General features: G+C 36.7%; 1 protein-coding gene across 3 annotated transcripts in view; it reads right to left on the bottom strand.

Annotated features, from left to right (window-relative positions):
• Nucleotides 1-16095, bottom strand: part of POLA1 (DNA polymerase alpha 1, catalytic subunit) — a 196416-nt gene that overhangs the window by 30925 nt on the left and 149396 nt on the right. For 2 of the 3 annotated variants that reach the window (XM_027727896.2, XM_027727895.2), the window contains exon 36: nucleotides 14235-14331. The exons of the other annotated variant lie outside the window; for it this stretch is intronic. In XM_027727896.2, coding sequence (XP_027583697.2) covers nucleotides 14235-14331 — 97 coding nt within the window. The remainder of the gene's footprint in view (nucleotides 1-14234; nucleotides 14332-16095) is intronic. 3 annotated transcript variants of the gene reach the window in all.

Below are 16095 nucleotides of genomic sequence, written 5' to 3' on the forward strand. Positions count from 1 at the left end.
CCTGTCACTGGGGTCATTTATATTGTCTTTATAATTGGGATATATTGCTCTAGAAAGCTTTGCTTTATAATGAGAAGTTTGTTTGACCTTCAGGCATTCCTCGACCCTCTCTTAGCTAGGCCCAGTTGGTGACACAAAGTACCCATGTTGTTGGAAAGTCTTAAACATAAAAATTTCTGTGTAAGTTCAACAGCATTTTTTTTCTTGAATGCTGTTTGTAGTTCCCAGTCTCAAAAGAACTCAATTTTTAAAATCAAAGTATATATACCAATTCGAATTATGCTAAAAACGTGGTTTATTATAATAACAGCCTTCAAAAAATGTGCTATTCAACAGAAATACTGGCCTACTCCAGACATTTCAAAAACATCAGCTTGAGACTACTGAAGAAACTTCCCAAAAGGATGTACTCCATCTGTAAAACTGCTGATTTCTGCAAAGAGAGATTTCCTCCCAAATCATATTTTATGTGTAGAGGACATTAAAAAACCTTCCTTGCCACATACTTTTCCAGAGACTTTTTCCCTTCCTCACTGTATACATCCAGAACAAGATGAATTATCTGTTTTCAAATCAACCCAAGTCCAGAATTCTTTTAGAGATGACTAATGCAAATTTAAGGCTGTGTCTATGACTGCAGCAGTTTTCAATAATACACACATACAGATCTTATTTAACAATTCCGTAACCAAGAAAAACTTCTTACAGGAAAACAAGTAGAAGGGTAATGAAATCACAGTTTAGGGAGCTCCTACTGGAAATGCAGGACCTAATTTTAACCTCACTGGACTCAAACAAGCCATAAAAATAAAGGCTACATTTTGCAATGAAATATTTGACTGTCCAGCTGTACTGCAAATTAGTTTCATTTACTGTTGTCTCAGCATTTGTATTTCTCATGGCTCTCTCCTGCATTTTCCACACTGAGAATTTTAGGATTTTTTTTTTGTCAAATTCACTTCATACATGTTTTGTTCTTTTATGTCTTTACTCTTAGTTTGCACTAATGCTCTTTCCTCCTGTAATTCAGAATAGAAATTTCTCATTTCCTTTATAAAAGACAACCTGTTTAACAAAAAAATCCCACAAGTCCCTAATAAAAAGTTACCTTAGTATTAATATTTCGTTAGGCCCTTGATTACAGTATTAACATAGTGCCATGGATTTGGATGTGACAACTAGAAGTTCTTTACCTGTCTCTCAAAAAGCAAAGACCAAACAAATAAATAAGACCCACAACCCTCCCTTTCCTCACAAAAAAGAAAAGCTTATTTTATAATTGCTATATTACAAAAAATTGTCAACAACTCAAATCCTCTCAAAGTGCAACATAATTTTTGAAGTGTAATGCTGAACCACTAATATTGTTCCTACAGGCAGGGCAGAGGCACACAGACAAGTAATCGAAAAGCATCCTAACATATGAATGTGCAATGTAAGGCTTTACCGTGGTAATTACCTGTTTATCTTATCCTGTGGTAATCTGTGGTTACCTTGCTTTCACTTATCCTCATAAAACTTTTGTGTAGCCTAAAGGTTACTTTCCTTTCACATCTATTTTTTTGTGAAAGATGTTAACCCAACAGCAGCCTAGGGCTTTCATGACAGTAAAACACCAGCACCTCAATGACTGGAAGGACATGGGTCTAAAACATGCAGCAGGTGACACTGGATGCTGACAGTGGCAGGAAACTGAAAGCTATTTCCAAAGGATCTCTGAACAGGAAGACTACTAAGAAAAAAGTGTGAAGATGAGGGCTTCTGAAAGCCCAGCATCACTTCTCAAGAATCTATCCTGATGATCACATTGCCCCTTTAAAAGGCCATTAACAAAACCGCAAGAAGGAAAACCAGAATGCACTGATGCCCTGGGACTGTAGGTCATGAGCTGCTACCATCACACACGCTCTCTCACACCTAATCTATTAGGTATTATACTAGAGTTTAAGACAAGCATTTTACAGTGGCTGCCATAACTTGAACTGCTTCTTCCTTTTCACTTAAGAATATCCTCACTTTCTGAAATATATCTTCATTACACCAGGCTGAGTGGTACTGTTGACATACCTGAAGGACAGGATGCCATCCAGAGGGACCCAGACAAGCTCAAGAAGTGGGCCCATGGGAATGTCATGAGGTTTAACAAGACCAAATTCAACGTGCTGCACCTGGGTCAGGGTAACTCCCAGTACCAACACAGGCTGGGGGATGAACAGATCAGGAGCAGCCCTGCTGAGAAGGACTGGGGGGTGCTGGTGGGTGAGAGGCTGGCCACGAGCTGGCCATGAGCTGGCCACATGCACTCACAGCCCAGAAAGCCAAATGTATCCTGGGCTGCATCCAAAGCAGCATGGCCAGCAGGTCAAGGGAGGAGATTCCACCTGTCCTGACCGGAAGGACACTGACCTGTTGGAGTGAGTCCAGAGGAGGGCCATCAGGATGATTAAGGGATGGAGCACCACTCCCATGAGGAAAGGTGGAGAGAATTGGGATTGTTCAGCCTGGAAAAGAGAAGGCTTCAGGGTGACCTAATTGCAGCCTTTCAGTACCTGAAGGGAACTTACAGGAAAGATGGGGCAAGACTTTTAAAAGAGCATGAAGTGACAGGACAAGGGGAAATGGATTCAAAGTGAAAGAGAGTAGATTTAGATCAGATATTAGGAAGAAATTCTTTACCGTGAGGGTGGTGAAGCACTGGCACAGGTTGCCCAGAGAAGCTGTGGATGCCCCATCCCTGGAGGTGTTCAAGGTCAGGTTGGATGGGGCTCTGAGCAACCTGGTCTAGTGAAAGGTTCCTGTCCATGACAGGGGAGTTGGAACTTGATCATCTGTAAGGTCCCTTCCAATCCAAAACATCCTATGATTCTATGCTGGAAGAGCTGAGCAAACCCAGCATGAGTGAGAGAGTAGTTTTTACTAGGGCAGCAGAGATACCTGGAAACAGAGAAGCAGTGAGAGCAGCACCCAGACACATCACAGCTGCCTCGAAACCCCCAGATACCAGAGGCCAAAGTGGGTCCTGGAGGCTCAGGTTAAAACAAGACATATTTGCCCTGTGGGTCAGTGCAGCATCAGTAGTCACTAGCAGGACAGTGAACACATGTATGTATCAAAAATCGCCAGTGTTAAAGGCCACAAGAGAACAAAAAGGATCCTCTTGGTATTTGCTAGAAAAGACAGGTATGCTTATATGTTAACAGACTAAATACTGAAATAAAATGCATGTTTTGTCTAAATAGGAGCTCCTGACTGAATACTTCTCATGTTCACGATTTGCCACAACAATACAACAAAACCAAAATGAAGCAAAGTCTTGAGATTGTATTCAGAAATTCAAAAAGGCATGGACACTTAATTGTAATTTCTGAATTTTATCACAGTTTCCTTTTTTCCATAAACACTGAGAAAATATTCCTGTGCTGTGCCCAGGTCACCTTTATGGCTGCTTGCATCACTGTGGTATCTGAAACAGGGCTTAGACTGGGAAACAACTGATAAATCTTTGGAGAACAGAAATGGAAAAAACAGAAATACTGTTCAGGCTGCCCAAGGACCTGGAGGAGTCCTCATCCCTGAGAGTGTTCAAAAAATGAGTACATGTGGCACTTGTTTCCAACCAAGAAGCTACATTTTTGACCTCTTAAATAAGGTAATATTTGAAACAACTGAATTAAGTCACAAGTTATCATGACATTGCATTCACGATAACCAATTTCAAATCCATTCATTGCTGTCCAATATAAAATTTAAAGTATGAAATAATAAAAATTTTCCACATCATGTTCCAGACTACAACAGTTTACCATTACTCTTCAAAAGCATGGTAGTCAATACTCTTAGTAAGTATGTTAACTATATTGGTTTTGGTCACTCACCACTATTTTTCATTAAGTATATTTTAAACTACAGGCTCGGCTCTATCAAAAAAAAAAAAAGAAGAAGGAGAAAAAAGTGCCTTAAATGCTCCTTTGCCCTCCCCCACGGCTGTGTAACATAGCCTCGAAGAAAAAACACTGTAAAGTTTATGGAACATATATCCTTACAGTAGAAATATAAAACAATACCATAACTACCTAAATGTTTTAATTCCAAGTCTGTAAAATTCTATTAATGTCAAATATTATTTGTTTTTTTTAATATAAATAAACTAGCTTAGGCTGTCACTCACTCCTTTTTATTCATTTTTTTTGTTTTGTCTTACTGCATGCATCTCTCACAAAGTGAAAAATGTCTATTTAAAGATAAGTGGAAATACCACAGTACGTAATGTTTTCATGTCAAGATAATTACATTATTATATTCCGAGTTAAATAATATAAGATAAGAAAACATTTTGATATGCATCTAACTGCTGTAATCCTGACAGGATCAAATCAACTTCTTTCAAACGTACTTCTGCTAGATCAAAACAAAGAGCTCCCTGACCCAACCAGCTGCCCCTCTCACCCAAGTCCCATCACAGAAGAGGGACAAGCCAGGACAGAAGAAAATCCTGCTGTAATTTTTTTTTTTCAAGGCTGAGCCATGTTTTGGCCTGTCAAAGGTGACTTAATTTGTTCTCAAAAGCCAATTACATTAGACTGAAACATGAAATTTGGCAGTTGGACTGTTAGGAAGAGATCAACCCCAAAACAACTAAAAAGGTCACAGAAGAAGGGTGGCTTTGCTGAGAGAGGGACTTGAGAACTACAAGTGGAGGCACCGCCCTTGAGACGAAGAGGTACCAGTTGTGCTCACACACACTTTTCTGAATAGGTACTCCAAACACTTTCTCGTGCACTCCTTATTTTCATGGCAGTAACCACCCATGGCTGCAAGTGCTCAATTCCTCCCTCCCCCCCAGAAATAGATCAAGCAGTATCAGTTTATAACCACCATATTCTTCTGACACAGAGATGGCAAAAATATAATACTCCTTTATGGAGGGCTTTTTTTCTTTATTTAAATAAACCAAATTTAAGCTGCATTTAGACACTTCTTTGTCTTGTGCTGCAATTTTATACATGTATCATGGAGCATTTTTGTGTCCCCTATGGAATAAAACAAAAATATTCCATTATGCTATTCTCTACATGGCTTGCTAGTCCTTAATAAAAAAGAGTTTATCTCCATTCATTTCTTAGAGAAAAGAGCATAACTATATTTTCACAACGTTTTTGATACAAATCCTTTGTTTGTTGAGGATACAGAAAGATATTTCAAAAGAAATGTCTCCCATGCAGTTATTATACTTCATTAAGTATAATAATTAAAATAATTTTATTTGCAGCATTAATTTAAATCTTGGAGATTAAATAAGGATCCTGATTTTACAAATAATGACTCCGTGTGTTTCTTTTAATGGCCAGTATAATTCAAGCTGGTTTGGAGACAAATCCTCCTTAGGACTCATATGCTTAGGAGATGTGAGTTGAGGTAATAACATTTAACATCAAGAAGATGACAGCTTCACATCAACTGCGGACCCAAGTCTGGGAGCTAAGAATAGCTGTTGGCAAATATACAATAAAAAAGCTGCCTTATGTAATAAGCACAGAAAAATTATGCACTGATACATGTGCAACACAGTATTAAGTCTTGAGGTGTTCCACAGAAATTTCAATACTCCAGCACCCCCTTTTTTTTTAATGTTTCTTTTTCGCCATTTCCCTTCTGACACAGAGATGACAATTTCTTTCCTTTCTATTAGTATCACAGATTGTGATCACTTTTTTTACATTGACCCTTTCAAATGAATTCTGTTTTCTGTTACTGAAAGTGTTTTTCTCCTTGGTGGTTTGTTTTAATACTGTGACATCATAAAATAAATGCTTGCTGTCATGATGAGTGTGAGAGAAAGCTATGTATTTCTGATGTCACATTGATACATCATAATGGTACAGAATGAAAAAAAAATCACTAAATCTAACACTTGCTTCATTCAATCTACTGGAAGTAGCATATGATTTATTTAATATATAGAAAATAAAGTTTCTAACTTCCCAGTTTTATTAAAGTACCAGGACAAAAGAACCACAGAATGTCTTGAATATTGATTTTCTCTTCCGTAACATGCAGTAAGCTATTTTTGGTTTCGAACTGCACAGTTAGACAAATTTATAACCAAGTATGTGCAACAGTAAGTAATAAAACAACATACAGACAGGAGCATGTATCGATACAGGAAAACAATTTTTTATAAAGCAGTTTCACACAACAAATGAAATCTTTGGACCACGAGAAATCAGCTGCATTCCCTCTATCTTTTGTGGAGTCAAGGTTTCTCTCAGCTATACACAGCCATAAACAAACTTTTCTAAACATCTTTATGTTTAGACACCAGACACCTGAACCAGATACCCTCAACCAAAACGCAAATAAAGTTACAATGTTCACTCAAACTATGCAAGTTTTTGTATGTTCAGCTACAGAATCTTTAAATTTAAAGACATAATGTACCAACAGCAAAAATTAGGAGGCTCTAAATTTGTAGGCAATACAGTTGAGGTTTCCAACCGCATGTCAAGGCAAATCACAATTAGCCATGGAAGTCCTTCTACAACCCTGTCAAAATGTACTGGCCGTGAGGAAGGGGAAAAAAGAGTGCTGGTATTATGTACAACACTGCACACCATCTTCAGTAGGTCACTGGTCTTTTAAATAATCTCTACTGAACAAATAAGATTTCAGAAAGTTTTTAGTAGATAATTACACTTCCTGATTTTGTAATTAGTGGAACTACATGTAATTACATAATAATTATGACGGTAATTACGTAATTAAGATGTATAATTATGTAGTAAAAAACATTATGGAAATAAAAGCCATCAACTGTATAAGCACAATACATTTTTAAAAATAAATTCTGTATCATCTGTTTAAAGCTACCATTTTCTTCAAAATATCAAAGTGATTATCAGCCATCACTGGCAAGTTCTAAAATACATTTCTTATGAGACTTAAAAATCATACAGATAATTGTATCTTTTTAAAAATCTCTTTAAGCTTTAGCTTTACATTATCCTTCTGATGTCTAGGCACACATATACTGAATGCATTATACTGAGTTAAACTGTTTACATTTGTAATTCCAATTTCTACTAAAATAGATCTTTCTATTAAAAAACAGCACTGATGTCAGAATTTTGGTATCTAAATTTTGATTTTTTTTTTAGTACAGTCATATACATCAAACTTGCTTTTTTACAAGGAAAAACATGCTAGACTTGCATTTTCCACTAGAGAAAAGAGCCTACTGCTGTGAGAAGCAGTAGTCATTAAAGCATTGTCACTTCTGACTTGCAGTGAACAACAATAGAACTGACTCCCATCAGAAAAACAACCCCAAACTTTACTAAAGAGATGAAACCAGAAAGACAAAGGTCTCTCTAAGAAAAAATGTCAGCGTTCACATAAAAAAGAAACAGTGAAGAAAAAACTGCTTTAGAAATATTTTCTGTTTAGAGAGACTCATAAGAGTACTGATAAAGGAGGCAGATGACATCAGATAGACTATGTCATTGCACAGGTTATATATAACAAGCTGGTAGGGATCTATATACTTAAGCAGGAAAAAAATCCTGAAGTGCAAAGGAGAAGATATTTCTGTTCACTTTTTTCCACATACAAAAAACTCCCCTGTGAGAAGCAGCAGGATAATTATTTAAAGAGGTCAAATAACCATTCCAATTTATGAGGAGCGAGAAATTAGCTAAGCCACTACTTCATCCCATTTGCAACATTAATACAATGTGCAAGGGAAAAGTCTTAATTAATCAAAACCATTTTATTAGCAGTAAGAGCCACAGTAAATGCACTCCTCTCATGCCACTGATTTCCCACACTGTAGACACATTATAACTCATTATTTCTATTTATTTCATTCACAAGCAGAGGAAGTAAGAAAAAAAAAATCATAATTTCAATTCAGAGAAATTCTGGAGACGAGGAGGTTCACAGGAGCCCTCCTCACTCTCTACAACTCCCTGAAAGGAGGTTGTAGCCAGGTGGGCATTGGTCTCTTTTCCCTGGCAGCTATCAGTAAGACAAGAGGGCATGGTCTTAAGCTCTGCCAGGGGAGGTTTAGGTTGGACATTAGGAAGAAATTCTTTACAGAGAGGGTAATCAGGCATTGGAATGGGCTGCCCAGGGAGGTGGTGGAACCTCCGTCCCTGGAGGTTTTTAAGAGGAGACTGGATGTGGCACTTAGTGCCATGGTCTGGTAACCACGGCGGTGTTGGATCAAGGGTTGGACTTGATGATCTCAGAGGTCTCTTCCAACCCAGCTGATTCTATGATTCTATGATTCCAAGAGAGGTGCCCCAGGCCATGAAGTTTTGTGCTCAGAGAAAAGGTTATAGAAATGTACAGTGTATTGGGGTTTACTTAGATTTTGTACATTCAATAAAAAGACCACACAAACAGAAATAGAAGGGGGGAAAAGTTACACTGAAGATCTTAAAAATGTCCAAGTGGCAATAAAAAAAGGCATGATCATTACGGGAGGATAACTTAAGATTTAAAGAACAGCTAACTGTCCATATCACTACTTCAAAACGGTCAAAAACCCTATCGCAAATAATTTTCAGTAGTTTTTGCTTTCAAAAAAAGTTAGGGAGGTGTAAAAATACTCAAGACATGTTTACTCATTTAAAAAAAATGTTCAGAAGTCTTCCTCTTCAAAACAACACATTAAGGAAAAATGAAAAAGTGCTTTTGAAGAAAGACTCAAAGATTAAATTCTTGAAAATTATTATTTTACAGTCTCTTCAAAACAACATGATTGGAAGACAAAGTACTTGACAGCAAATGTGCAGAGGAGCATTTGTTTGCTTGGCTGTAAAGATCACTATAGTGAACTGAAGTCTTAGCAATAGTGCCTGGAGACATGACGCAATAAGAAATGCTTTGTTCATCAAACTGTACTCTCTGAAAAGAGGCATGCCAGGTTTCAGCTGTTACCATCTTAAAAATAAATCCACACAGGCATATGCACCTAGGTCATTTGCATGATTTCTCCTTATCTTCCCCTGTGAAAGGCACATGTAGATAACTATGTCCCCTTTCTTATTTATTGCAACAAGTACTTTGCTGTAGTCTTCTGTCTGTATATATTGATAAAAATGTGGCAATTTGTTCGACTCACAAAAAAGTCTTCCATTAAAAAAAATAAAAAAAATGTCACTTCAACCTGCTACTTGACACATGAAGTTATGAACATACTGGGGAAAAACACTCAACACTGAAATGATAGGATTCACACAAATAGTCAGAGCTGAATTTTTTTATGTCAACAGCCTAGAAGAGTTTCTTTTTTCCCAACATAATTTTTCAGTTTATTCATCCATAAAGTAAACTAGGGATTTTTGATGTCTGCATGAAAAGGTGGAGCGAGGCACACGCACAAAGCTGTAATAAAAGTGTGAAAACATCATCTGAATATGCATTTGGCTTTACAAAACTGCAGCCTCTAAGTATGTGATCAAAACAATTACATTCTGTTTCCACAAAGTGGCATATACTTCAAAGATGTAGGTCTTCCTAATACACAGGAATATTTCACTGCTTTTCCCAAAGTTATCTTCCTCCCATCCTCACTTTTTTCTGCTTACCCATTAACAGGATATGCCATGACTTTTCAGAATCGAACAACCATGGGCTCAATAGTTGAAAATATTCTGGGAAAGAATCTTTGCAGTGTCTGCCCCTGAAATACTTAAATGTCTTGCAAATATTTGTGACCTTCCCTCTCTGAGAAATGGGACAGTGGAAAGGTGGTAACTTTCAGCCTCATTCTACAGTACAGAACAGAAAAAATCCTATGACCAGGATCCTACTTCTCCAAAAAGATCGCAGCACCATAAACAACCTCAGTGATACTGATGCTTTTGGAATAATGCTGCAGTCATTGTGAGCAAGGAGACTGCAGCATCTTTATCTTCTATTTGATGCCAGGTGGGGAAACTGAACCAGAGACATCTGTGAGAGGCAGAGTAATTGTACTGACTTCATGGGGGCTCCACTTCTCTTTGCTTTTAAAGGTTTTCATTTCATTGTAGAAGCAAAATGAAAACAGTAATACCTTTGAATATTTAAACAAAACCAATATTTGAATGGAATAATGGTATTATTTTGGTCTCCTGATGACACAGCCATAAAACCACACAGGTTTCCATTGCTGAAGTTAAGGTATGCAGAGTGAGCATACTCCTGTATTATTTATGCATCACGTGTTCAAAATCACTGATAGTTCACCTATCCTTTTTCATACATATGAACAGAGTATGCTCCTACTTTGCTACTCCTCCTGCTTCTTACTGCTCTGCCTGTTCACCTAAGTAGCAATGTCTGACTAAACCCACAACCCAGCTTGGTAAAACTAAGTGTCAGAAAGTGTTGAAAACATGTTGAGTATGTTGCTAGTCACAATACAGCAATTTTTCCCTTCTCTGATTAAAAAAATAATTCAGAACAAATAGCCCTTCTGGTACTACTGGTATCTTAAATTTGGGGTTTTGGCATCCCAAATGAAATATGAATGAACGATGAAGTTGTAAGCACCATAAACACCACACCAGTATAAATAAACAGAAGAAATGTTGCAAAACACGTTAATTAATCCCCCTGTTGTACTCCTCTCTAGTAGACCCGACCTATTGAAGGTCTGTAAAAGAAAAAGCAGAAGAAACCCCAAACATGCAGAGAAGTGGAAAACTCTTGTGGCTGTTCCCTCCAAAAATTCAGATTAGTAGTTGAAAGAGACTTAGAATATAGCATACAGGTTTAAAATACGTAAAAGTCTCTGAAGAGAATAATCTACCATCCATTGTGTACAGAATAAGCTTTGGAAAGCAAAATTCACCTCAAGAAAAATTCACCTTCATATCAAGAGCAGCTCTCTATAGTAAGCACAGCGAAGTACCATAAGAAATTGGTTGAAAAACTTGACAAGTTGTAGAACCTGTATCACCAGAGGATATTTAAATTTAGCCCATCTTTAAAAAGTAGGCTGTAGTATTGATCCTCTAGCAGGGAAAGGAAGCAGCTTGGATACCTTTTTGAACTCCCACTGATTTCACAATTATTATTTTAGATTCCATTTCAATCAATAGTATGGACCTTCAACATAAATAGCTGAACAAACAAAACCTGTACTGTAATTAAGGTTATGTATTTTTAAGAGGCAAGTACAGAAAATGCAAGTGTAGTAGGAGTAAAATCTCAGGGTTCAGAATGAGAGAAGACGTGAATTCTTTCAAATTATGGTGGAAAACACATTTACATCTTCATTCCCAAGCAATCAAAACATTTTTGTTTTTATAGAAGAACACTCCAAGACAAATAACAACTAAAGCTGCTATTAGGAATAAACAGAACCTACAAAAAAGAAGAAGAACTGGTCTTCAAAAATTCAGGAAAAATGGCACTAAGAGTAGAAACATCAAAAGTCCATGCAATTTGGGCTTTGAGAAACAGTGACCCAAAACAAAGCAAAAAACATCTCCAAACCAAAATCATAACTAAGTAAATCAGTAGTTTAGTCACATAGAAAGTAAAAAGGAGACTGGAAATACCTAAGATGCAAAAAATACATTAAAATTTTGCCACCATTTTTGACAAAGGCAAGGATGCTGATCACAGATCAAAGAAAAAATGGCTTGTGAATGATGGCATGAAAACAAAATACTTTGACTTCCAAATAAACCCTAGCTTCATGTTATAAATGGGAGTTCACTAGATTTCCATTTCAGACCTACAACAAAAATGGTACATGAAAATTAATTCAATCCTACACAGTTTAACATTAAGTTTATCAAATCAGTAACATACATTACTAGAAAACAGAACACTGGTATCTATAAAACAAAAAATGCCCCCTTATAGCCACAGGCAATTATTATCAAATTCTGCATGTATTTAGAAAGATGTCTTCCTCCCAAATGATATCTGAAAACTGGGACAGAGTTATACACAGCTTTACCATACCCACCCAGCTAATCTCTTTGAAGATGATCAATTTCCAAAGGAAAACTAAGAGATATAATTTATCTGGCCTTAACACCTGCTGCAGCACCAAGACTGAAATCACTGGCTAGCTGAAGAAGGTAATACAATAATTTTCAAACAGCTACGAAAAAGAGAAAAATATACCATGCTGAAAGGTTAACTGTCCAAAAGAAGAAAGTCCTAGCAGAGTTCTTACAATTCCTTGAGAATTACTCTGGAAACTAATTTTATTGAACTTAGCAGTGAGGGTCCAAGAAACATTTTCCCATTAAAGCAGAAGGTGGTAAAATATGTGAATGCAGAAGCCACCGTACTATTTTTCACAGAGAATTCATTAACCTTGAAGTGTAATACTACAATGAGATTAAGCAGCCCAAAATTAATGGAACCAGGAAAATTAAGTAAAACAAATGCCAGGAACCTGAGATATGAATGAACTCATGATTCCAAAATGACAGGAGGAAAAAAAACCCTCTCAAACATCAAGATTTCTATAATTATTACACTGCAAGTTAATCACATGAACAGCTGCGAACAGCCACATAGGTGGCTCAAGAAAGCAGATGTAATTCCAGTGAATGTACAGTCCCAGTGTACAAGACACTGGATAGATACCATCTAAAATACCATGTAATTTCTAGTTTCTCATACTTAAAACATTAATTCCTAGAGAAGACTGCACACAAAGGTGCAAAGAGGAAGAATCATACAGCAGAGACCAATTCTTCCTAAAGAAAGCCAAGAACATCTCTGCCTTAGTTTAAAACAAAATAGAAATATTACCACTGTTTCCAAAAGCACAGTAGAGGACATCAGGAAAGGGAAATAAATAAACATCTAGTGGATGGACATAAATCAGTCACAAAGAAGTTAGAACACAAAAATTACAATGAATTTTCAGTCATCGCAGATCAAGAGTCTGAAACACATTTGGAAATAGCAGCAGAAGGGGAAGAATCCAACGCAGGTTTCAAAATACAGTGCCAGAAACCTGCAGTTTTCTCTAGTCCTTAAAAATGCAGTGGTCTGCTGTAAGAGGGGACTGGATGTGATCACCCATGAAGCCTCTTTTACTCTTATGACCCCATATTAGGCAAGAGATCTACACACAAAAGACTACTTTGGTTTTAGGTAGAAGTATCAGCCACTATGCAACATTCCTTCAGTACATCTACAAAGTTGTATTAGACTGAGATGGCCACTGAGATGACCTTCTTTGGGTATACAAAGCCATTCTGAAGTGCAAGCTTCAGACTGAGTTCACTGACTTAGAGGTATTAGGAAAGGAATGAGAAACTCTATAAGAAGAAATCTAAATTGAACAGGACAAAAGCAGCCTCTTTGCTTCTGTGAGCAGTTTTTAGCTAGGAGGTTACACTATTTTGATTTTCACATAAGGCTTATCAAAATAACATTCAGAAAGACCGAAGTTTTGTTTAATGTCTTTCCACCACCCAGCAGCCTAACTGGTGATGCAGGGCAGGGGTGGGGATGACTGTCAGAGCAGAGCAGCTCTCCCACAGCAGCACCTTTTCCTCACAGCCACCTCCAGAACTACAGAGGATGCAGTGTCAGTGCTTCCTGTGGACAACACGCCTCAATGGTGGGACCCAAACACGTCTTTATTCAGAATTCCAAGCATTAGCCCACCTTCAGAAATATTCTTCTGTCAGCTTGAAAACCACACAGGTGCACAAAATCCACTGAGCAATTACAGTTTAGAAATACTATAGTTCAAAAATGTTATGGTAAATGGGAAAAGAAAAAGAAAATCTTCCTAAGATCAGCTTAACTTGTACATTTAAGAGCACTTTGCAGACAATTAGCACTGTCTACTGCTTTTCTTGTGCCATCATTTTCTCTCTGATAAAAAGTACCTCTTCAATATTAATAGTTGAACGTAAATTTTAATTTTTTACACATACATTTTAATTAATCTATTTACTGAAGTTAACATGTCTTTCAAACTTCAAGCAGAGTTTTCTCTAATGGTGTAACATGCAAGAAAGGCACTTTTTTTGAAGTGCAGTCACTTCCAAAGAAGAAAGGGGGGACATAATATATTCTTAAATTGGTTAACTCCAACCAAACACATTCTTCTTACAGGGGATTCCTAAATTCATAATTTCTTCTATTTTTGGTTTTAGATTACAGCCTTGTAGTTCAGATTTGAAGAGCAGAGTGGGTTGAGCGTCTAGCATGCAAGTTGCTATTAAACTATAGTTAACTAATGTAAAATTTAAACGTACCTTTCTCTTCTTCAGTAATCACCTTATCAATTGCATAGTCCACATCAAAAATGTATCGGTAGAAGCAGAGCTGAGTGTACAGGGCCTTATCAGAATACTGTAATGTAAGAAGACAGCAATTAAAAACCCAACTCAAAAGGGTGTCTCCTGCACCCATTTCTAAATCCACTATCAAAAGATTATTTATGCCTTTTTTTTTCCTCTCCCACAGTTTATATGTTCCATTCATGTCAACTTTTGGAATTATTATTATGCTACAAAGCGTCGTTACTACATCTCTACACTTTTCCACACAATTTACACCAAGCATTTATATAAAGTCAACTAAACTTATGAATTCTAACAGAAACTTAAAATTGCATTTATCCATTCTTATAGCTGCATGTATCACAATGATGCCTTAGCAAGAAAATAAAAGTCATAAGAACGATGGGACAATGGAATAACTTCAGTGACTTAGCATATTGTACAATGTAATGAAGAAAAAAAAAAAAAAGAATGTATATCTTTTAGTGAATACAGGTGTTTGGCTGTATACCCTTCCCACCCTCCCACCAAGCTGTGGTTACATAAATTGGGAACATGTCATTCAAATAAGAACAGGTACGTATATACTTTTACACCTACGTCATCACCTTGCTCTACACATCTGTGAAGGCTACTGCATGTCAGTAATCACATATTTAGTTTGAAAATCTGCAGATGTGTAAAAATGGAATATGATATTCAATGAAATACTCTCAGTGTCAGTTATGTCAGGTCACTGTGCTATTCCTCCAGTTCAAAAGTACACTCCTGTGTGAGTTCGTATCACTGTCACCATTCTGTGCACTAGAAATTGCTCGAATAGGCATGAGATACATCTTGACCACACTTCAATTAAACCCTTTCAAGTTCTTTTTCTTGCACTCTTGTTCAATAAAAACCACATTCCAGTCCCTGTTGCTTAAGATACTGGAGTTTAAATATCGGCCAAAAATGGCTTGAAGAGTTGTTTGCTACAAAAAACCTTATTAAAAATGAGATAATTGTAACAGCATGAAATTTGGCAGTACTGTCCATTTTAATACATTCAGTACAGAGGTAGATACATACAAACTCTCAGAGGTTTTCTTGATGAACTACAATATCAACAAAGAACATGGTTAGACCAATGTAAAAGTATGACTCGGTATACCACAAGGAATGATCCTGAAAATGCAGTGGAAAAGCAACCAGTAAACTATTTCTACTTATTGGAATTCTGCTTTAACTTAGCTTTTCGGTATTATACCCAATCAAGCCAAGTTTTGTTACTACATTCAGCTAATTTTACACTTCTATTGACATGTAATAAAGTATCTATGACTATTAAGCAACTCATGTTGAGACATTTGACAACTGTTACTACTGCTTAGTTATTTTTTATATATTTTAACAGTATAGTTTTTTTCCACTTCATGTGAACCTATTTTAAAAAAAGACACACAGAAGCATATTTTATTCCTTATTAGCTATTCTACGATATGCATCATCATTATACTATTATACACCAGTTATTTTTAGTAAATCCTGATTACTGCTTCCTGAAGAAGAAAAAAGGAGGACGACAGCGATTAAGTTATTTGTTTAGTTTTTTAGATTCAGCTGTAATTGCTGGTACACATCTCCCTGACTGCACACATGAAGCAGGTTGAATAGAACACTGAAATTACCTCCTTCATAATAGTTTGTTTTGATAATGTATTGTGTGTCGAGATGATGAGAAACAGTTGCTGTCAATTTGATTAGCCATTATATTTTTATGTTAATTGCCATTATTGGGTCCATTCTGTTTAGTGTCACCATAGAAGCCATACAATGTTAGCATAAATAACAAATT

This window comes from Pipra filicauda, unplaced genomic scaffold (genome assembly GCF_003945595.2).
Source record: "Pipra filicauda isolate LSUMZ 115617 unplaced genomic scaffold, ASM394559v2 scaffold12_size5214236_pilon, whole genome shotgun sequence".
In the NCBI taxonomy this organism is placed as follows: domain Eukaryota; kingdom Metazoa; phylum Chordata; class Aves; order Passeriformes; family Pipridae; genus Pipra; species Pipra filicauda.